Genomic DNA, 23,127 nt, shown 5'->3' with positions numbered 1-23,127 from the left:
GTAGTGATATAGTCCGGGAGGTGGTAGCAAGTGGTTGGATTCTGGATGGCTGTTGAAGGTAAAGCCAACAGAATTGAGTATGGATCAGATATGAGCTGAGAGAAAGGTAAGAGTTGGGGATGCCTCCAGGCTTTTTGACCCAAACAGTGGTAAAGGTGAAGGTGCCATAAATCTGCAGATTTAGAACAGATTTTGGGAAAAAGATAATGAGTTCCTTTTTAGACATTTAAGTTTGAGGTGTCTATCACATATCCTAATAGAATTGTTGAACTGGCAGTTGTCTATGTGAGTTTGGAGTTTGGGGGGATGTTTTGGACTGAAGACATAAATGTGGGAGTCATTGGCATATAGATAACTTTAGCCTGGGGGGAGGGAGTGTAGCTAGAACAGTACCCAGCACTGGGTCTTGAAGTATTCCAGTGTTAAGAAGTCAAGGAGAGTAGGAAGAACTAGCAGAAGAGACTGGGAAGAGCTGCCAGGGAGACAAAAGGAAAACCAAGAGCCTATAGCATCCTAGAAATCAAGGGAAGAAAACATTTCAAGGAGAAAGAAAAGTTCAGTGGTGTAAAAAGGCTGCTGAAGTAAGAAGAGGACTACATATTGACCCCTGAATTTAGCAGTGTGATTATTGGTAATCTGTATGAGCGGTTTAGGTGGAGTAGTAAGAGCAAAAGCTACATTGCTGTGGGTTAGGGCAAAGAAATGGGGTAGGAACTGTCCAAAAAAGTGAGGGAAAGAGGTTTTTTTCTTTAAGATGGAAGAAATAAGAAATATATGTGCATACTTATTAACATAAAACATAGCAGTATGCATGCAAATGAAGTGATCCAGTAGAGAGGAAAAACTACTGGAGTGAGGTTTTTCAGTAGTTGAGAGACAGATGAAGCGTGCCTTGGAGGGGTGGCTTTAGGCAAGAGCAGATAGTCCTTCCCAGGTAACAGGCTTGAAGGCAGTGTGTGTAGGTGCAGTATTAGGTAGATGTGCTGGTGGAAGTCTTCAGAAGTGCTCTTGATTGTTTTGTTTTGTTTTATATGTCTTTATTGATTTCAGAGAGGAAGGGAGAGAGAGAGAGAGAAACATCAATGATGAGTCATTGATCCGCCGCCTCCTGCATGCCCCCCACTGGGGATCGAGCCCGCAACCCAGGCATGTGCCATGACTGGGAATTGAACTGTGATCTCCTGGATCATAAGGCGATGTTCAACCACTGAGTCGTGCCAGCCGGGCTCTTGATTTTCATTTCCTCAGTGAGGCAGGAAGCAGGATCATCAGGTGAGATTGAGGGTGTGGGTGGGTCTAGAGGTGTGAGAAGAAAAGAAGTGTGAAATAGTTTTATGGTTTGGGGAAGTGCAGTGTCAGTGCCAGACTTCATTAAAGATCCTGCCCTGGTGAAGGAGCGTGAACTTCAGGTGACCTTAAGTGTGGTTGTACTTTTCTCCACCTACATTCTACTTATACTAATGAGTGTTCTTTGCTTTTCATGATTCACACCTAGTGTTCCTGTGGGAAAACAGACCAAAACCATTTTTTCCTTTTAAACCACCACTAAGTAAATTTAATTCCAAACCCATTAGTAATTTAGCATCTTGCTCTCTGTATGGAAATGAAAAGATAGTAAACAAATACAGGTGCCCCTTGAACCATGCAGAAGTTAGGGGCGCCAACTTCCTGCACAGTCAGAAATGCACATATAACTACAGTCAGCTCTCCACATCCATGGATTCCCAACCTCAGAGTTGACCCTTAAACAGTGAAGGTTTGAACTGCATGAATCAATCAGAAAATCCACATATAAGTGGACCTGTGCAGTTCAGACCCATTGTTGTTCAAGGGTAAAGTGTACAATAATTCACTAAGGGTCGAGTTTTATTAGCATCATTGTTCTTCAGAGGTTTATTTAATAGTCTTTGTGATTAGTGAAATATTTGGGATATTTTTCTTTATAAACTCTCTATGGAAATTTCTTAACTGTCTGTGAATTGTGTTTATTCTTCCTATCTCCCGACAGTGGGAATACCTGCATCTCTCTTCTTTTGATTTCAGAATATTCACTGGTCAGGGATAGAATCTAACTCTGCTGGGTTTGGGGTCTAGACTAGCCAATATCTATACCTTCTGTATCTGGGAGCTAAAACCTTTCTCCTGAGCATGAAGGCCTCTGATAATCCTGGAACAGATACTAAAGACTGGGTTCAAATCAGATGCTCAGACATCTCTGGGTTTTGCCTAGACCTTGGACACAGTCTCTCTGCCAGCTTTTCAGAATTCCTGTAGGGCCCTTATATGTCTTATGTGTAAGCCCCATTCAATCTAGATCCAGATGCTTTAGGCACTTCCTGAGAAGAAAGAAAGAACAGTGATTAAGAATATGACCTTTCGACCTAGGATCCAGGTGATCAGGGTTCGATTCCCGATCAGGGCACATGCCCGGGTTGCGGGCTGCAGCCGATCAATGACTCTCTCATCGTTGATGTTTCTCTCTCTCTCTCCCCCTCTCCTTTCCTTTCTCTGAAGTCAATAAAGATATTTAAAAAAAAAAAAAAAAAAAGAATATGACCTTTGGCAGTTCAATTTTTAATTTTTTGAGGAAACTCCATATTGTTTTCCATAGTGGCTGCACCAGTCTGCATTCCCACCAGCAGTGTACTAGGGTTCCCTTTTCTCCACATCCTCGCCAGCATTTGTCATTAGTTGATTTGTTGATGGTGGCCATTCTGACAGGTGTGAGGTGATACCACATTGTGGTTTTAATTTGCATCTCTCTGATGATTAGTGACTTTGAGCATTTTCTCATGTCTCTTGGCCATCTTATGTCCTCTTTGGAGAAGTGCCTGTTTAGGTCCTTTGCCCATTTTTAAATTGGATTGTTTGTCTTCCTTTTGTTAAGTTTTATGAGTTCCTTATATATTTTGGATATTAACCCTTTATCAGATGTGTCAATGGCAAATATGTCCTCCCATACACTGGGCCCCCTTTTTGTTTTGTTGATGGTTTCTTTTGCTGTGCAGAAGCCTAAGAAACCCGAAACACGAATCAGAAAGACTTATGCACCCCTGTGTTCATAGCAGCGCAGTTTACAATAGCTAAGATCTGGAAACAGCCCAAATGCCTGTCAGAAGATGAATGCATAAAAAAGCTGTGGTACATTTACACCCTGGAATACTATGCAGCTGTAAAAAAGAAGGATCTTTTATCCTTTGGGACAGTATGGAGGGAACTAGACAGTATTATGCTAAGTGAAATAAGCCAATCAGAGAAAGACAAGTACCACATGATCTCACTCATATGTGGAATCTAATAAACAAAATAAACTGATGAACAAAATAGATCCAAAGACATAGAAGCATGGAACAGACTGAGGGATCTCAGAGGGAAGGCAGGGGTGGGGGAGAGATTAATCAAAGAACTTATATGCTTATATGCATAATCTATGGACACAGACATTGGTATGGGGAAGGCCTGGGGGTGGGGTGGGTACAGGGTGGAGGGGATCAATGGAGGGGAAAGGGGGACATCTGTAATACTTTCAACACTAAAGATAAATTTTAAAATATATATATAACCTTTGGAGCCAGACTCCTGGAGTTCAAATCCTGATTCCACCTCTTGCTTGTTATGTAGTCTTCAGGAAGTTATCTACCATATCTGTGCCTCAGTTTCCACATCTATAAATGGAGATGATAATAGTACCTACTTATAAGGTGGTAAAGAACTTAGCACGGTGCTTAACAGATAGTAAATACTCAGTAAATGTTAGTGGTACTAGTAGTTGTACTTATTATTATTAATATTATTATTCCCTGGAGTCTACCTGTATTTGCTGATGGAAAGCCCTAGCATTCATCCAGTCAAACTGAATAGAATTATCAAACATTTAATGCTAATGTAGGTGCCCCTTTTGACAGTAGAGGGATATGAGCAGATGTGAAATCACATGCAAGTATATTGAAGTCAGAATAAATCAGTGAGCCACCAGGAGTTTACCATTAAGCTACTATGAAGGAAGTGACCTTCTCTTAAAAAACAAATGAAAATCTTCAACAAGTGAGTAAATGCAAGTACATCTACTCAACGACTATTAAAGGTGGTATTAGTAGAGAAGGAAATTAAATGTTGAGGTTAAAGGGCACCAAATAAAGAGGAAAAGCACTTTAATTTTTTTATATATTCCAAATTTTGTTTGTCGGTGTAAATTGTTTTGTTCTAAGACATTTCTAGTCCCTGCCTTCAGAAGTTTATGATCTATTAAGAGAGGCCAGATATGAACATGGGAAAAATTAAATAATAGTGAAGTAACATCTCTCCTCAGACCTCAAAGACCCTTAGGGATGAGAGATTAAAAGAACTGGTAGCTGCTGGTGGTGCTAGAGTTTAAGTACACAGTGGCTGAAACAGGTTTCATAGGCTGGCTCGGGCTGTTTATGACATTGTTTCAGTGACCAGGTTTTGAGAAAATTGCTCTGATACCACCCATTTGTCTGTTCGTGGATTATTGGGGATTAAGGAGAAGGATTTCTGAGGACATATGCACCAGGCCCTTGGTGTTCCAGGCAGGTATCATCTGTTTTTCAGGAAGACACACTATTTTCTTTTTGGGGATGACAAAATATTTCTTGAAAGAGGCAAGAAGCACCTTAACTCCTAAATCAATCTTTAGTATTCTGTTTTCAAGATTTTTATTCCAGCCACCCTATCTGATCCAATTCTCATCTCACAGAAACTCCCCTTACATGTCCCCCTCTAATGAAAGTATTTTATTTTTTTTAATATATCTTTATTGATTTCAGAGGGAGAGGAAGAGAGAGAGAGAAACATCAATGATGAGATAGTCATTGATCGGCTGCCTCCTGCATGCCCCACACTGGGAATCAAGCCCACAACCCAGGGAATTAAACCATGATCTCCTGGATCATAGGTCGATGCTCAACTGCTGAACCACACCCAACCGGGCTAATGAAAGTATTTTAAAAACTTGTTCCTCTTCTATAATTTCTGAAGACTATGTAGAAAATTATTTCTTTCCCCTCTTTAAAAGTAAATAAACCACATCGAGATACCACTTCACACTCACTAGGGTTGTGATACTCAAAAAGTCAGACAATAACAATTATTCGCAAGAATATGGAGAAGCCTGGCCAGCGTGGCTCAGTGGTTGAGCATTGACCTGTGATCCAGGATATCGAGGTTTGATTCCCAGTCAGGGCACACGCCCGGGTTGCAGGCTTGATTCCCAGTGGGGGGCGTGCAGGAGGCAAATAGTCGATAACTCTCATCATTGATGTTTCTCTCCCTTCCTCTCTCTGAAATCAATAAAGACATATTTTTTAAAAAATAAGAAAAAGTGGAAAATTGGAACCCTCGTGCATTGCTGATAGGAATGTAAAATGTGCAGCTACTGTGGAACAGAGCCTGAAAGTTCCTTAAAAGGTTAGACATAGAGTTACCCTATGGCCCAGCAGTTCTACTTTTAAGTATACACCTTTAGTTCAAGAGGTTCCAAGACTACCCTCAGGTTCACTAATTCACTAGAACTCAGAAGAGCCATTATATTCATGGTTACAGTCTATTAGAGTGAAAGGATACAAATTAAAATCAAAGGGAAGAGGCACATAGAGCAGGGTGCAGGAGAGACCAGGCATGGACCTTCCAGTTGTCCTCTCCAAGTAGAATCTTGTGGACAGTGCTTATTTCTCCTAGCAATGATGTGCAATAATACACCCAGAGTATATTGACAACCAGGGAAGCTCACCCAAGCTTTGGTGTTCAGAGATTAGCAGTTGGCCGAGTAGACATGACTGACCATCCACATGGTCCCTCCAGAGGTCAGGCTGATACCATGTAGCCCAATGCCACCACCAGAGATTCTGTTGTTAGCTTAGACTATCTGACATGGCTCAAAGCCCCTAGGTAAATAAAGGCACTCTTATCAGGCAAGACACTCCAAGGTCTTAGACATTACCTCTCAGGAGCTGGGGGCAAGGGATCAAATCTTTGGGCAAGGTTAATTCTTTACTGCACATTGCCAGAGAGAAATGAAAAAGTATGCTCACACAAAAACTTGTACACAAATGTTCATAGCAGCATTATTTCAAGATAGCCAAAAAGTGCAAACAACCCAAATGACCATCAACTGATGAATGAATAAACAAATGTGCTATATCCCTACAATGGAATATTATTTGGTCATAGTTTAAAAAGAATGAAATTCTGATACATGCTACAACGTGGATAAACCTTGAAAACATGCTAAGTGAAAGAAGCCAGACACAAATGGCCACATAGCATACAATTCCACTTATAAGAAATTCCAGAATAGACTTACCTATAGAAACTCAAAGTAGATTAGTGGTCGTGTTGGGCTGGGGTTGGGAACAGGAAGTGACTGCATATAGGCACAAGATTTATTTTGGAGAGTTTTTAAATGTACTGGAATTACATAGTGGCAATGATTGCACAACTCTGTAAATATACTACAAACCGTTGAAAGGTATGCTTAAAACTGGAGAGTTTTATGATATGTAAATTATATCTCAATAAAGCTGTTTTTTAAATGGACATAATATCTCCCCTATCATTCAGAGTGGTTACAGTAGAAATAAATGAGATATCTGCAAAGGAACTTTGTTTAATAGAATGTGTCAAATACATGTTTTTGGGAAAAAGTTAAGTAGGTTTTTGACTGGCATCAAAACTTGATTGTCATTTCTCATTTGCCAGCACAATATATAGACCTCCAGCTATAAATATCATAAAATGACCTTTTTTTTTAATTAGATGGATTTTATGGTAGAGTTTCTTAAAGACATTTTGTTTTTTATTTTTAATCCTCACCCAAGGATATGTTTATTGGTTTGTTTTTTTTAGAGAGAGAGAGAGAGAGAGAGATGGCAAGAGAGCAAGAGAGAGAAATATTGATGTGAGAGAGAAACATTGATGGGTTGCCTCCCACACACACTCCAACCAGGGATTGAACCTGGAACCTAGGTATGTGCCCTGACTGGAAATCCCACTGGCAACCTTCCGGTGCCTAGGACAATGCTCATCCAACTGCGCTACACTGACCGTGCCTACGCCTTGTTTTTTAAATGACTAACTAGTTTCTTAGCCAAGTAATGACAAAAGGTACCCAGAAAAACATACATTTACGCTTTCATCATCCTCATTTTCATGTGACTTTTCAAATACATAAAAATTTTAAGGGTACAGATTTCAAGGTAATGTAACAGACTTTTCCAACAGAGCTGTCCAACACTGGGTGGGTTGTCTTGGAAATGAAGTAAGTGGCTAGATTACTACTTAACTGAAAAGCGGGAGAAGTTTGGAGGGGGGCAGTGGGGGTAGAAAGCATGTACTGTAAAGAAACTACAAGCAGTAATAAATGTGACGCTGGACGAGATGATCTTAGAATTGTATTCCCTCCCTGGGATTCTTTATCCTATGAAATTAGTTTAAATGGAATCTTCCCCATTAAAGCTTTGATAGTTGCCAGAATTCTCTTAGGTGTTGAATTTCTCAGTCTACTAAAGCAGAGGAGTGCAGCAATCATGGGCCAGATTCTCCCCCCTCTGCCTCCTTATGAATCTTCAGTGTGTGCTATACAGCGACACTTAACAAATGTGTTGCATCTGTGAATGGCAAAATATTATAAACAGAATTTCAGATTGTCTGTAACCATACTGTCCAATAGAACTTTCTGCAGTGATGGGAATCTGTGCTGCCCAGTATGATTGCAATGTGGCTAGCATGACTAAGGAATTGAATTTTTAATTGCGTGTAATTTTAATTAAATTCAAATAGCTATTTTTGGCTAGTTGGATGCCACGTTGGGCAGCACAGCTCTACAAGAACAATTTCAGAAAGTTAGGTTACTTAGATATTGGAGTCCCTGTGGCCTTTTTAGAACTAGTAGATGCTCTGACAATAATACTGACTTTTGTGTGTGTTTTTCTTTCATTTGTTCAGAAGCATTTTTTTTTTTTTTAATCCTCACCTGAGGATATTTTTTCCATTGCTTTTCAAAGAGAGAGAGAAGGAAACATCAATGTGGGAGAGAAACATCGATTGGTTGCCTCCCACACATGCCCTGACCAGGGCCAAGGAATGAGCCTGCAACTGAGGTACATGCTCTTGACTGGAATCGAACACGGGACCCTTCAGTCCAAGGGCTGATGCTCTTAACTACTGAGCCAAATCAGCTAGGGCCAGCATGACTCTTTACAGGGGCCAAGGAAGACTTCTCAAATTTAATGCTTGAGTTAAAACCTTAAAGAAGAGTTCAAAATTTGGGGGGGGTTGGTTTTTTGCCTCTGTTTTGCTGTTTTCTATAACAGCAGATTTCCTGGGTTAATTATAAAGCCTCTGTCATGATCAATTTAGTACCAACTTTATCCCTGTCTTGTCTTTGCTTCCTATGAGCTCCCAATTTAGGCCCAGGGATATAGGGCTTCCCCCTTCCTCCCCAGCCCTGCTGCCCTAACACATCTTTTCTTCCTGCAGTGCTCAGTGAAAAGTTGCACCACTGCCTTCCATGTCACCTGTGCCTTTGAGCACAGCCTAGAGATGAAGACCATCCTAGATGATGGGGATGAAGTGAAGTTTAAGTCTTTCTGCCTCAAGCACAGCCATAACAGGCAGAAACTCGGGGAGACCGAGTACCCCCTATACTGGGCTGCAGAGCAGAGCCAGGCCAAAAGTGAGAAGACCAGCCTGCGAACGCAGAAACTTCTGGAGCTGGAGGAGGAGTTCTATACCCTGGTCAGTGTGGAAGATGTGGCCACAGAGCTGGGGCTGCCCAAACCAACTGTGGACTTTATATATAACTACTGGAAACTGAAGCGGAAAAGCAACTTCAATAAGCCATTATTTCCTCCGAAGGAGGATGAAGAAAAAGGCTTAGTGCAGCCAAAAGTGGAAAATATTCACACTCGCATGAGAATGTTTATGCATCTACGGCAAGACCTAGAGCGGGTAAGGTGACCAGCTGTGACTAATGTGTAGGTCTCAGTCTGCATAGAAATGGAAGTCCCACTTCCATTTTTTTTTTTTTTTTTTTTTAAGGTCAGCTCACTTATAGTGTGGGCTTCTGTGTCCTTATATTCTGATTTCGTTGTGGCCCCAGACATTGAACTCTGTTTAAATTTTGGCAGGCACATTCAGGGAATTGGAGAGCCCTCACTTATATCCTTTATGAACTTAAATCTGAAATAAATTCTCATTTGGTTCACTTTTTTTTCACCATTGAGTCTAAATTGGCTCGGTTATATTTTACTGACACACTTAAGAAGACTGCAGGCTGAAGAAAGAATGAATTTTGGTCAGGAAAGCACTAAATCAGAGTTTCTCCAACTCAGCCCTGTTGACATTTGTGCTGGATAATTCTTTGTTCCAGGGGACTGTCCTTTGTTGTAGGAGACACTGTAAGATGCATAGCAGCATCCCTGCTCTCTACCCACTAGATGCTAGTAGCAAACGCGCGCATACACACACACACACACACCCGCATACCCAGTTGTGACAACCAAAAATGTTTCCAGAATACCAAATGCCCCCTACGGGTCAAAATCATCCTTGGTTGAGAGCCTCTGCACCGGATAATTCCATTTAACTCATGACATATATATATCAGGTATCTACTAAATTGGATTCAAACATAAGTTAGGCTCTGTGTTTACCCTGGAGAATTTTATAATCAAATATAATTATAGAGATGGCTTGGTTTTTTTCTCTGCTACCAGAATTTGGGAGGAAACTAAGTTGGCTCACTTAAATTTTAAGTCACATATATAGCACTTATTATGCAGCAGCACTGTTCTAAGAATTTTATAAATATTAAGTCATTTAATCCTAACATGTCTATGAAGAAAGTGTTATTATTATCCCTACTTACGGATGAACAAGTTGGGGTGCAGAAAGGTTGAGTAATTTGTTCAGTTGGGAGCATGAGAGAATGAGGATTTCACCCTTGTAGCTGTGGAGACTTGACTGAGCTGAAAGAGTAAACAAAAATGTCACTTCCAGTCTCCCAGCAGACCTTTATCCTGCTGGTCCATCACTCATTAGAAAATTGTACTGGATCCAGCATTGCCATTGTTTACTCAGGGATCTAAAAGGAAGGCTGAAATGTTAAATCATCATTCAGTCTTCCCAGCTTGGTGTACAGATAAATATCGAGCTCAGGACACTGCAGTGTGGCTTTGGAAAATTTTGCTTGTGCTGCTGATTGACATGGGAACCATGACCCCATGACTAACCATGCTGTTTGAATTGCTGTGGAGTGGTTCTCATGCAGGTTTTGGGTTTCGTCTTCTCTCCTCACCGCCCCCCCCTGCTGCCAGCCCACCTGGCTTTAGTTTTCTAAATTTTAGCTAAACAATTTTAATTATCAGATTTGCATAACATGACAAAAATCTCTATTTGCTGGGGGTTGGGCTTTCAGGTCCGAAACCTGTGCTACATGATAAGCAGGCGAGAGAAGCTGAAGCTGTCATACAACAAAGTTCAGGAACAGATCTTCGGTTTGCAAGTCCAGCTTCTTAACCAGGAAATGGCTGAAGGTAACCTATAAATCAAAGATATTCTAGAAAATACACAGATTCTGGCTACATCCCACTTTAACAATTTAAACTGTATGTCAATTGTTCCACTTAAAAAATCTTTTAAAATTCTTGTCCAGTATCTCATTTGTTCCAGTCCAACCCTGATATAACATTCCCATTTAACTGCCAACTCATGAGACAAAAAATCCCAGGGTGTGGTTGGAGGAGTTGCGGATCTAAGGCAGGTAATCTAGGTCCCAGACAGATATTAGACGCCATTAGATGGAGCCATGAAATTATTTTGTAATCATCAGATTTATTTAGAAATCAAGAGGGCAATATCTAATCCTAGTTTCCAGAAAACATTTCATTCTAGGCTTAGCCATCATAACAATAATCTGTTAAATCCTTAGCCAGAAGTCAGGAGATCTGGGTCTCTATCTCTTTATTTATTTACTAATACAGGGGTAGGCAAAAGTAGGTTAATAATAAATAATACAATAATTAAGCCCAGCTCGTGTCACTCAGTGGTTGAGCATCAACCCATGAGGTCACAGTATGATTCCCAGTCAGGGCACCTGTCCTGGTTGTGGGCTCAACCCCCAGTAGGGGGCGTGCAGGAGGCAGCTAATCAATGACTCATCATTGATTTTTCTCTCTCCCCCCCCTTCCCTCTCTTGGAAATCAATAAAAACATTTTAAAAGTAATAATAATAATAATAGATATAATAATTAATTAATAATACAAGAATAAAATCTGTTTTGCATACTCACAACTGTAAACCTACTTTTGCCAACCCCTGTATTTGTTGAGCACCTACTGTGGACTAAGAACTGAGCTAGAAGAGAGTAATCAGTAAGACAGAATACCTGCCTGCAAGGTATGCTGCCCATTAGTGAGAGAGGCAGTTGAGCATAATTACAAGGCCCTACACATGGGGGGCTTGGCTGGAATGATGAGTCATGTTCAGTGACATTTGTAACCTCCCCGAGCCTCATTTACCACAGAAGTTGGTGGCAGAGCTTGGACAATCAGGGGTCACTAAGCAGAGTGTGCAACATCCAGCTCCTGCCAAGGGCCAGCCGTAGAGCAAGAGAGACACCCAGAAATGAGGTGTCAGGGAGGCATCAAAGACTGGGGTGTTTTTGAGTATCATGGGTCACAACAGAATGGTGTAGCAGGAGGCAGCAGGGCTGCTTAGCCACAAGAGCACCATGACAGACAAGAAGAACCAAAAGACAGCAGGGAGGAACCCCTGCATGCTGTTGGCCCTCAGACCATATGGCTTCTGATTGGTGGGAACCAGCCCCATAACTGCTTGTGGCATCAGCAGGTGGCAGCCCCTAGTAGAGAAGGGGGCTGTGAGTGTTCAACATGGACCCTTAGGAGACAAATTCTGCCCATTGGGGCACCTAATAGCTGTCCTCTCTGTCATTTTTGGGAGGCTACATTAAGATCGTAATAGGCAAAGGTCAAATCCATACACAAGGAGGAATTGTTTGGTAGTGTTCTTTTAATTTCAGAATACTCAAAATTACAGAGAGAGGAGTACCTATTCTAAATATGTCTGTAGATTGACATAACCAGGTAACCTATTGCCAGTACTCCCCAGGCTAAGCTTATTCCAGGCCATTGGCAGGAATGTCATGATTCTTTTCTGCCAGCCTTGCTACTATAAAACCTGACCCATACCTCCATGATGGTTATTCATAGTGAGGAAATCTTTTTAAGTTAAGGACATAAAATACGTAGGAACTACCCACTACTACTTCTATTAATGCCAGGTTAAAACCTATACTCACATACGCTTCACCCACCAAAGCCTGTGCTAAGTTCCTGAGGGTTTATATTTGACTTGCTTCAGGATGGCTAGGAGTGACTGAAGGATGGGGTCTGAAATGTCTATGTTTAAAGTACATCCTAAGTTCTGTGCAGTACCTGTACACATGCACACACTTACAGATACATGAATAGGGGGACCCTGTTTGTGTGTCATTGCTAGTGACATTCTTTCAGAAATGGAAGGGGCAGAGATAGAGCAGCACACTAGTCTTTGTGATCATTTTACAGACTGGAAGAGCAGAGGTGAAAAGGTCGAGAGTCACACAGCAAACAGTGGCATTGCTGAGTTTTCCCCTGCCCCAACCTCTAGTTCAGTTCACTCCATGCTATACTGCGATATGTATACATATCAAAAACAGGTGCTTGTTCGACATTTAGAAGAGTGGATATGTGAACTCACTCTGCCGTCATCTCTACACCGTTATTTAAATCAGTTGTTAAAATGAATCTTTCTTTTTGATCTCAGGACTTCCTTTGACAAGTGCACTAGAAAACTCATTGTTTTACCCACCACCAAGAATTACCTTAAAGTTAAAAATGCCCAGATCAGCCCCGGAAGACTGCAGAAACAGCTCCACAGAGCCTGATCATGGACCCCTCTCTCCTGACAGCAACTCCCCTGTTCACAGTATGGGGAGCACGCAAGTGCCTCAGGAATCATTAGAAATGAGAATGAAATCGTACCCGAGGCATCCATTAGAAAGCAAGAATAACCGTTTCCTGACCAGTCTGGGCCTTTCTAGGAGTGAATCAAAGGATCCCAGTCCTGCTTGGACAACTCCATCTCCGGAGTTCTATCATGGGCAGTCACTGGGAAAACCTCTGGTCCTCCAGGCTGCCCTGCATGGACAGTCCTTAATTGGGAATGGGAAAAGTCAGCCTAACTCCAAGTTTGCCAAATCCAATGGCCTGGAGGGCAGCTGGTCTGGGGATATCACCCCAAAAGACAGCTCGAGTGAGATGTTATGTGGCCAGGATTCCATGCTCAGCTCCCACTTGGCCAGTCAGGGCAGCTTTAGAAAACCTGTGGAACACTTCAGCAGGTCCTTTAAGGAGTCCACCAACAGGTGGGTGAGGACCACAGAGGGCCTCCAGTGCTATGGGAAGCCAACTAAGAATGCTAAGCCCAGGGAACAGCTCTGGGGCAAGCAGCTGGTCAGGCGTTCTGCAGGGAAAGCTCCATATCAGGAAAATGATGGGTATTGCCCAGATTTGGAGCTGAGTGATTCAGAAGCAGAAAGTGATGGGAATAAAGAGAAAGTCAGGGTAAAGAGAGAGAGCTCAGACAGGGAGAATCCTCCCCATGACTCTAGACGGGATTGCCATGGTAAAAGCAAGACATATCCTTTCTCCCACAGTTCAATGCAGAGGTGATTAACAACTTCCATGAATAACTCGGTCTTTGCCTTTGCCTCATGTGTTGTGGAAAACCCATACACCAAAAGGATTCTGGCATGTGTTGGGGAGGAATTTTGGTGAAAAGAATAAAATGTTGTTCTTTTAAACTGCAGTTAATTGACTTGCAGTTTCTGAAATGGTTTCAAGTCTAGTTTTCATAAGCACATTATAAGAATTGCTGATTGTCCAAAAGTTTTTCTTGCCAGAGACTATTGAGAACAGCTGGGCCCAGAGTATTTATTCAGTAAATACTTTAGGGCAGCTTCCCAGTTATATTAACACATTGATGCACGTATGTATTAAGAATTTTTGCATTGTTAATGAGTTTGCAAGATACCATGATTATCAGACACTAAAACTACTTTTGAAGCTACAGCATGTGACTCCTAGAGCTCCTGTCTGTAGGAAGTTTCTAACTCCACTGGTATCTGGAAACCCTCCTCAGGGAAAGACCAGGGACCAACATCTCAGATACTGTCAAACTCAGTACCCTCTTCCTTTGCTCTGCACAAGGTTGAGTTCCTTTCAGAGGATCTTAATTTACCAATTCAATACTACTAATACTTCTAAGTGTCCAGTGCCTGTTCCTAGACATGCTTGTTGGGGACACACTTGTAACTCTTTCACCCAGCTAACAAGCATAAAAGGCTAACTTGTGGATAGTGTTTACAAAAGTACTACTTCCAAGGAAAATGCTCTGATTCTTTCAGTGTAGGCATTTGTGAAGGATCCCAGAGCCTTTCCCAAAGTGAGACCATTTCTGGGGGATTTGTACCAGGTCAGGGTTTTTGTGTTACTGTTTTCAAATAAGTTTGACTTAAATAAGTTTGGCTGACAGTTTTTGTATACCTGCTTTAATGTTTATAAAATTTTATTGAGGTATAATTAAAATATAATAAAATGCACAGAGGTTAAGTATTCTTACCTGCTTTAATTTTGAGACAGATTTTTATTGTCAAACAGAATTTGAAAGCATGTGTTTAACACATGGATATAATTTAGCTTTGTACCAACTTTGAATCCGAAGCAATTTTCCAAACAAAAGGGCTGGAGCCATTTTTCAGAAGTTGCTTATACCCGGTTCCCAAACTATCAGCCTTGATTAATTTCTGGGAGAAGGAGAATGATTACATTTGGGGGGGGGGGGTGATAAACAGGTCTGCTTCCCATTTAAAGAAAGGGAAACATTACAATTTTTAAAATGTGAAACCAACTATAATTCTCTGCTCTCTTTTCTTCTTAGCCTTAAGTTAATATTCTCTTCTAGTTTGGCAAAGTATAATGGGGATTTTCAGACAAAAGAGGCCATTTAGAGTTTTAAAGTTGCTTGCTGGTAAAACAGCCCAGCTGTAGTAGGTAAAGGCAGGGATCCCTCAATGTGGGAAACTCAGCAATTTCCTCTCCTCTCTTTTGTTCTTGTAGCCTTGTTCATGGATTTCTTTGCTTTTGTTTTTGCCTCATTTTCTGAAAACTTCTATATTTTGCCTATCCATTGGCCATACCTTCAACATGTTTCTTTTATGCCTGTGTACATGTGTGAACATGCCCTAGCATGTATGAGAGGTGTCCTGTATTTTGTTTGAATGGAAAAAGCTATGAATTATCCAAAGGAGGAATAGAATTTCTCCTATTTATGCACTAGGTTTCTGTGCTTTTTTTTTTTTTTTTTTTTTTTAAGTTCTCCTGGGGTGGATATGAATTTGACACTTTCAGGGCAATGAAATGATAATGGAGCTGTGTTATAAACTCCTGTTAGAGGCCGGTACAGCAGCCTATATCCCATCATGCCTTTTCATTATGAGTGAGTGGGAGGAAAAGCAAACATTGAAAAAGTGCTTCAGCCAAAATTCCATGTGTAATGCCATTGGGAGAGTATTGACTAAAATCATTTCAGTCAGGGAAATATAGTTGTAATATTTTTACAGGATTTTCCTAAGCAAATGAAGGAGCCTTCAGTTGTGTAAATTTCCATTGCCCCAAAATGTATTTGCTACATTTCACTGTTGTTTGAAGTATTACCTCTTAACCTTCTTTGTTAATTTTTTTCATTTTGTCTTATGTAGTCCAGTTTTCCAAGATAAACTCAGTCTTTTTTCAGATGTCACCTTTTTACCAATACTTTTTCATTAAATTATGAAAACTGCTAACTACTGTCTGTGTGGTAATTTTTTATGTTGGCGTATGGGTTTTAGAAAATCTTACATATGTGCTTTTTATATTTAAAAAATCTTACTCATTAAACAAAACAAATGGTAGGGGGAATGGAAAGAGGAGGAATTTAATATTTCGAAGCACAAATTCATGGTTAATGTCAATATCAGGGACCAAAGAGAATTCTGGGAACTTGAACTCTACCAGAAATCATGGGTTCACTAGGCTGATAAGACAAAACCTTAGGATCATCATTTAAAAATCACCAGGGAACGGGTGGAGGTGGAAGAGGGCATAGAGGGGATAAATGGTGATGGAAAAAATAAATGTTTTTAATAAAATTAATTTAAATAAAAATAAATAAATAATCACCAGGGAAGTGGATCCTATCTACAGTCACAAAGTGCAGAAGGCTTAAATCAGGCATTACTTAAATATACATCTTTATAATATTCATTCTATTTGAAGTCATGTGAGTATATTAATGTTATAGGGGTTATGTAGTATCATGGGGGGATTTTGAGGCCATTATAAACATTTTCATTATGCTTAAAAAATGTATTTGCTAAAGGTCATTTGACAAATAACTAGTGAAGAGAATACAAAGGTGTTTCTCTCCCCTTTTCTCCTCCACTCCCTCCCCCTCCCATTAATGGATAACCTTTTTTTAAAAAAAATATACCTTTATTGATTTCAGAGAGAGGAAGGGAGAGAGAGAGAGAGAAACATCAATGATGAGTCATCATTGATTGGCTGCCTCCTGCACGACCCCTACTGGGGATCGAGCCCGAAACCCAGGCATATGCCCTGACTGTAAGTCGAACCTCCATCTCCTGCATCCTAAGTCAACACTCAACCACTGAGCTATGCCCAGCCAGGCTGGATAACTTTTGATTGAATGCAGGTGGCTTCTAGAAACTGAAGTTGTTTAAACTGGCTGGCTTAAACAACAGAAATTTATTTCTCACAATCTGGAATCTGGGAAGTTCAAAATCAAGATGCTGGCAGATTCCATATCTGTTAAGGGTCCACTTCTTGTCTAAGTAGAGAGCCACCTTCTTGTGTGCTCACATGGCCTTTTCTAGGTGTGTACTCATGGAGAGAGAGAGATCTTTTCCTCTTATAAGGGCACTAATCCCATTGTGAAGGTCCCACCTTCATGGCCTAATTGAAACCTGACTACCTCCCAAAGGACCCCCCTCCAAATGCCATCGTATGGGGGGCTATGGTTTCAACATATGAATTTTGGGAAGGACACAAACATTCACTCCATAACAACCAAGTGAGATTTATCCCAGAAATGCATGGTTGATTTAACATTCAAAAACAATCAGTGTAATTCCACCGTATCTCAATAGATACATAAAAAGCATTTGACAAAATTCAATATACATTCCTGATAACAACGCTCAGCAAACTTAGAAGAGAACTTCCTGAACTCAGTAAAGGACATCTATGGAAAACCTGCAGCTAACTAACATTATATTTAATGGTGAAAAATAATGCTTTCCCCCTAAGATCAGGAATAAGGCAAGAATGTCCCCACTTACTACTTCTCTTCAGCATTGTACTGGAATTTCTAGCCAGTCTGATAGGCAAGAAGAAAAAATGAAATGCATCCTGATTAGAAAAGAAGAAATAAACTTAATTTATTCTCAAATGACATGATTGTCAATGTAGAAAACCAGATGGAATCCACACAGAAAAGCTACCAAAACTAATAAATGAGTCTAGCAAGGCTGCAGGATAAAAGGTCAATTTCCAAAAGTCTGTTGTATTTTTATACTGGAAAGTAGCAATCAAATTGAAAATTTTTTAAATAATACTATTTATCATATTACCAAAACATGAAATTCTTAGGAGAGGTGTGAAAGGCCTGTACAGTGACATCTTTAAAACATTACTGAGATAAATAGAAGACCTAAGTGAATGGGAAAATATACCATGTCCATGGGTCAGAAGACTCAATATTATTAAGAAGTCATTTATCCCCACATTGGTCTATATAAATTCAATGCAATTTCAGTCACACCGGGTTTATGGGGGGTGGGGGGGTAGAGGATTGATTGGCAAACCGATTTTAAAATTCATATGAAAGTGCAACGGCCCTAAAATAGGCAAAACTGCTTAGAATGAGGAGAATGAATTCAAGACATTATAAAGCTACAATCAGTAATCAAAACAGTGTAGAATTTGCCTGGCCGGTGTGGCTCAGCCGTTGAGCATCGATCTAGGATCCAGGAGGTCAAGGTCTGACTCCTGGTCAGGGCATATGCCCTGGTTGCATGCTCCATCCCCAGTAGGGGGCGTGCAGGAGGCAGCCGATCAATGACTCATCATTGATGTTTCTATCTCCCCCTCTCCCTCTCTCTGAAATCAATAAAGATATATTTTTTAAAAAATATTTTTTAAAAAAACTAGAATTGGTGTAAAGACACACAGATCAATGGAACAGAATGAATTCAGAAGTAGGTTCATGCATAAATGGGCAACTGATTTTCAACAAAAGTGCAATTTAGTGAAAAGAAGACTGTCTCCCAAAAAGTGTGGTGGAACAATTGGATACCCATGTGTAAAAAAATAAAACCAATTCATACCTCACACCATATATAAAATTAATGAAAAATGGATCAAAGACCTAAATTTAAAACCTAAAACTATAAAGATTCTAGACAAAAGCAAAGAAGAAAGCATTTAGGACGTTGGTTAGGTAAAGATTTCTTAGATATGACACAAAAGCCCTTTCCATAAAAGCACACATTGATAAACAGGACTTCATCAAAATTAAAAACTGCTACTTTTTGGAAGACTGCTAATGGTATGAAAAGTCACAGAATGGGAGAAAAGATTTGCAAGTAGTTTATCTGATAAAAGACTGGTATCCAGATATGTCAAAACTCACAACTTTATAACAAGAAAGTAACTTTAAAAATGAGCAAACAATTTCAGTAGGCATGTTGGTGAAGACATGAATGGCACATACATGAAAAGATGCTCAATATCATTAGGGAAATGCATATTAAAACCACAGTGAGACACCACTACACACCTATTAGAATAGCTAAAATTAAAAGACCATACCATAACTTGTTTATCACATCCAAGTGTTGGACATTTCAGTTGTTTCAGTTTCTGCAATCACAAAGCTATTATGAATATTCATGTGCTAGTCTTTATATGAACATTTGCTTCCAAGTTGTGGTATTTACATACAAGTGGAATACCTCTTAGTAATAAAAAGAAATAAACTACACACAGCAACATAAATGAATCTCAAAATAATTATGCTGAGTGAAAGCCAGACAAAATAATACATGCTGTATAATTCCATGTATATAAAAATCTAGGAAATGAAAATAGTCTGGAGTGACAGACTCCCTCCTGAGAGTGAGCATGGAGGGGCTAAAAGGGATAAAAGGGCAGGAGGAAACTGGGGACTGATGGATATATTCATTATCTTGAAGGTGGTAATGGTTTCAGGCATGTGTGCATATGTCAAAACTATTACATTGTTGTTCTGTGTATGTCAGTTTATTTCATGTCTATTATGAGTCAATAAAGCTATTAAAATAAAACCTTAAAATGACTTCAGTTATGTCGTCGTGTCCCTAAGAACTTTGTTTCATCAGCCCGGAATCAGGAGATTTTATGCAGCCTCTGATAGGTAATGGTTGGCCTTCAGCCAGGCTCTAGAGACAAGATTGCACAAGCACCATGGAAGCTCTCACAGGGTTTACTGAATCTAAAATTGCAACTCTCCTCTACGAAACACCTACTTCCTTTGTATTTTCCTGCTCTCGTGTTCTCTACCTGGCATAGTTTCTCTAGGGTCAACTTGAAATTACCATGGCCACATTGGAGAATTTTTGACATGAATGAAATTGTTAATTTAAGAGGTACCTTAGAACTAAAAGGGAAGAAACCCTCATGAGGAGATTGTTTTTGTATAAAGTATAAAGTCCTTTTTTTTAAACATAGGAGACTATGTTAGCTTCGTTTCCATATTTCAAGGATTAATGACTGATATCTTTAAAATTATTTAGATTGGTAAATTGTCAGTGGCCTGAATTGCTGTCTATACCAGCTAGACTCTCAATATCTATCTTTCACCTATTTCTCTCTACCTTTCTCGTGTTTGTCAAAATGGGTTTTCTATAGCTATACATTGTTCCCTTTCCAACTAGCCTCTTACAATGATAATTTCCTCTTTGTCTGAAGCTGGCTCCCTGTTAATTTGTTTGTTCCTCTCTCTTTTACCCCCTTGGGAAACTTTAAAGATTAACCAATCACAAAAATATTCCATTGTTATATGCACATAGGAATATCTAGTCCAGATAAACTGTCAAAAATGTGTTAAAGAAAAAAAATGTTATTAAATGTTTCTTTTTGACAACACTGAAAAGTATATTTACATAATAGCTTTTGTTTTTCCAGTTATAAGAAAAGAATAAAAGAACTTAATTCCAAGATAAAGAGCTTTTGATATGACTGAGAGTCTTTAAAAATTAGTTTACCATTTAAAAATAATGCCAACACGATATTTTGGTTTATACAAAACCAGGGTGAAATTACTTAAACTCTGAATTTCCCACACTGGTTTTGAGTTAAGTCACCATTGTTTCCTTAACTTCGCGCGCACGTGTGTGTGTGTGCGCGCATGAATATATACAAACAACTAAATGGAATGATAACAGACGCCTTTTTTATTTATTTATTTTTTTAAATATATCTTTATTGATTTCAGAGAGAGAAAAGGAGAGGGAGAGAGAGAGATAGAAACATCAATGATGAGAGAGTCATTGATCGAGCCCACAACCCGGGCATGTGCCCTGACCGGGAATCGAACCCTGATCGCCTGGATCCTAGGTCGACGCTCAACCGCTGAGCCACGGCCGGCCGGGCAGACACCTTTTTTAAAGTTTAATTTTATGAAATCTTAAAATTGCTACAAATCACAAGGGTTTAACATGGTAGCTAAAATTGAAATTTCCAGATCCTAATGGTAAACTAATTTTTAAAGACTCTCAGTCTTGTCAAAAACTCTTTATCTTGGATTTAAGCTCTTCTTTTCTCATAACTAGAATAACTGTAAGACCTTATGTAAATGATTAAGTCAATTAATAAGTAATATTTAGATGCCTGGACAGTTTCTAAGTAAGAGAGAAGATGCAAAACACTGTCACTGAACATAGTTTTTTATTTTTAGTTCTTAGAATGGTACCATCCTTGTCATCCATAAATTCAGGAAAGTGCAGAAAACTAATGGAACCAAAATTATCAAAGCTCTCAAAAGCCCCTTCAACATCCATGGCCTTAAGTATTTTCCTTGATGGCAACAAGATCTGTCCCGTCTAAGATCCACAAGTTATCTCCTTGTGAGTGAATACTGGGTTACCTGACACATTTGGAAAGCACTTCCAATCCTAGACGCTACCCTATTACAAGCTAATATTACTAATTGCCACAGGGAACTCATACAATACCTCCAGCTTTATCACCAACAGGTACAAGGTGCATTTTTAAAACACTGACCTAAGCTGCCTCTGTATGATCTCAAACCATGGAGAAGACATCAGGTACTGTTAGCAACTGACACAGCAATGAAACTCCAAGGTACCGCCCCAGCCAGCATGGCTCAGCAGCTGAGCATCAACCTAGGATCCAGGAGATCGTGGTTTGATTCCCGGTCAGGGCACATGCCCGGGTTGCGGGCTTGATCCCCAGTCGGGTGTGCAGGAGGCAGCCGATCAATGACTCTCATCATCGATGTTTCTATCTCTCTCTCCCTCTCCCTTCCCCTCTGAAATCAATAAAAATATATTTAAAACAAAAAAACCCTCTAAGGTACTGATATTCAAGTTCATGTTTCCCAACTCAAAAGATATATATCACCTTATCCTGACTCCTGGACAGCCATTCCATTGGGACACTAAACAGGATTCTTAGGAACCCTTCAGAAACTGCTGACTACAGAAGTGGACAGCTTCTGCCCAAGGTTAATTTTCTGATTCTTCTGCAGCCTTTTCCTGTCTCTACTCTGCCACTCATCTTGCCTATATATTGTACTTTACATTCTCCAGTAACCCACTAAAAGACTACTTAATACATCCTGTGACCATTGGCTCCCTCTGAGCTTCTCCCACTTAAGAGAAAACAAAATCTGATAGATTTGTCTGAGATCATAGCTACCACTCTGAATTTAACTGATGGTAAAAGTCATTTTTCCTTTAAACACTTTAGAACAGCAATTTTCAACGTTTTCCATCTCATGGTGCACATAAACTACTAACTTTCTGCGGCACACCAAAAAGTATTTTTTGCTGATCTGACAAAAAATAGGTATAATTTTGATTCCTTCACACTGGATGGCTATTGCTGTGTTGGCTATTGTCATTTTTTTATTTGACAATCTACGGGAAAAGGGGTCAGTGCCCCTGACTAAATAGGTAGTGCATGTTCTAAAACTTCCCGCGGCTCACCGGTTGAAAATCCCTGCTTTAGAAGGAACTGTTCCATTGATAGGCCCCTTCTGGTTCTTAAGTTTCCCTCACATTACTAACCCCAAACTTTGGTTGTTTAGAAATTGACCTCACATCAAGAAAATGCTGCTACTGAGGTCATACAACCCTTTCAGCAAAACATAGTCCATAAAGAATGAAAACTAATATTGGAGCTATGCCCGGCTACAATTGTTTGTTTCCCCAGAGACACACTGCATTGGAACTGTTGAACTCCACTCATGGTATCTGCCAATTTTGAGGGACATATAATTAGCTCATGCAAAATATTTATACACCTAATGGAGTCTGTGCCCCATTAAGATACAATTTCTCGTGTGGACATCAGACTTATATCCACTCGCCACACACTAACTTTTCCAGTATATTTGGGGTAATTGTTAGGGACTTTCAGATATTTAAAACTATCGCCCCTCCTGTGAAACATGTTTTCCCAAAAGGAAGAGGCAAACACAGATGAATTTTAGTAACTCCCAGGAAAGAATACTGATTCTTCATTCATACTCTGTGAGCAGCAGTTTCCACAGTGGTGAAAAAAAAGTCCAAAATCTGTTTCTGACTTTCAGAGATCGCAGCCCCACTTTTTGTCCCACCCAAGAAAGTGTCCTTAAGTTCTTATTTTTCTACTAATGGTCTGGGTTATTTACCAAATTTTTCCCAGCTGGATGTGTGGCTTTGGGAA

The 23,127-nt window shown here is 39.9% G+C and overlaps 1 protein-coding gene and 1 long non-coding RNA gene across 7 annotated transcripts in view; one reads left to right on the top strand and one right to left on the bottom strand.

Moving 5' to 3' along the window:
- The window catches only part of JADE3 (jade family PHD finger 3), a 141,004-nt gene extending 125,129 nt beyond the window's left edge, over nt 1-15,875 (top strand). For all 6 annotated transcript variants that reach the window (XM_081124853.1, XM_081124855.1, XM_081124852.1 and 3 more), the window contains 3 exons: nt 8,497-8,967; nt 10,436-10,553; nt 12,845-15,875. In XM_081124853.1, the coding sequence (XP_080980979.1) occupies nt 8,497-8,967; nt 10,436-10,553; nt 12,845-13,752 (1,497 nt within the window). In that variant the 3' untranslated portion in view covers nt 13,753-15,875. The remainder of the gene's footprint in view (nt 1-8,496; nt 8,968-10,435; nt 10,554-12,844) is intronic.
- Nucleotides 1-23,127, bottom strand: part of LOC308550720 — a 32,994-nt gene that overhangs the window by 7,827 nt on the left and 2,040 nt on the right. The window lies entirely within an intron of this gene.

The sequence above is a fragment of the Miniopterus schreibersii genome (assembly GCF_964146895.1).
Source record: "Miniopterus schreibersii genome assembly, chromosome: X".
Classification (NCBI taxonomy): domain Eukaryota; kingdom Metazoa; phylum Chordata; class Mammalia; order Chiroptera; family Miniopteridae; genus Miniopterus; species Miniopterus schreibersii.
This window is presented reverse-complemented; position numbering and strand designations above follow the sequence as displayed.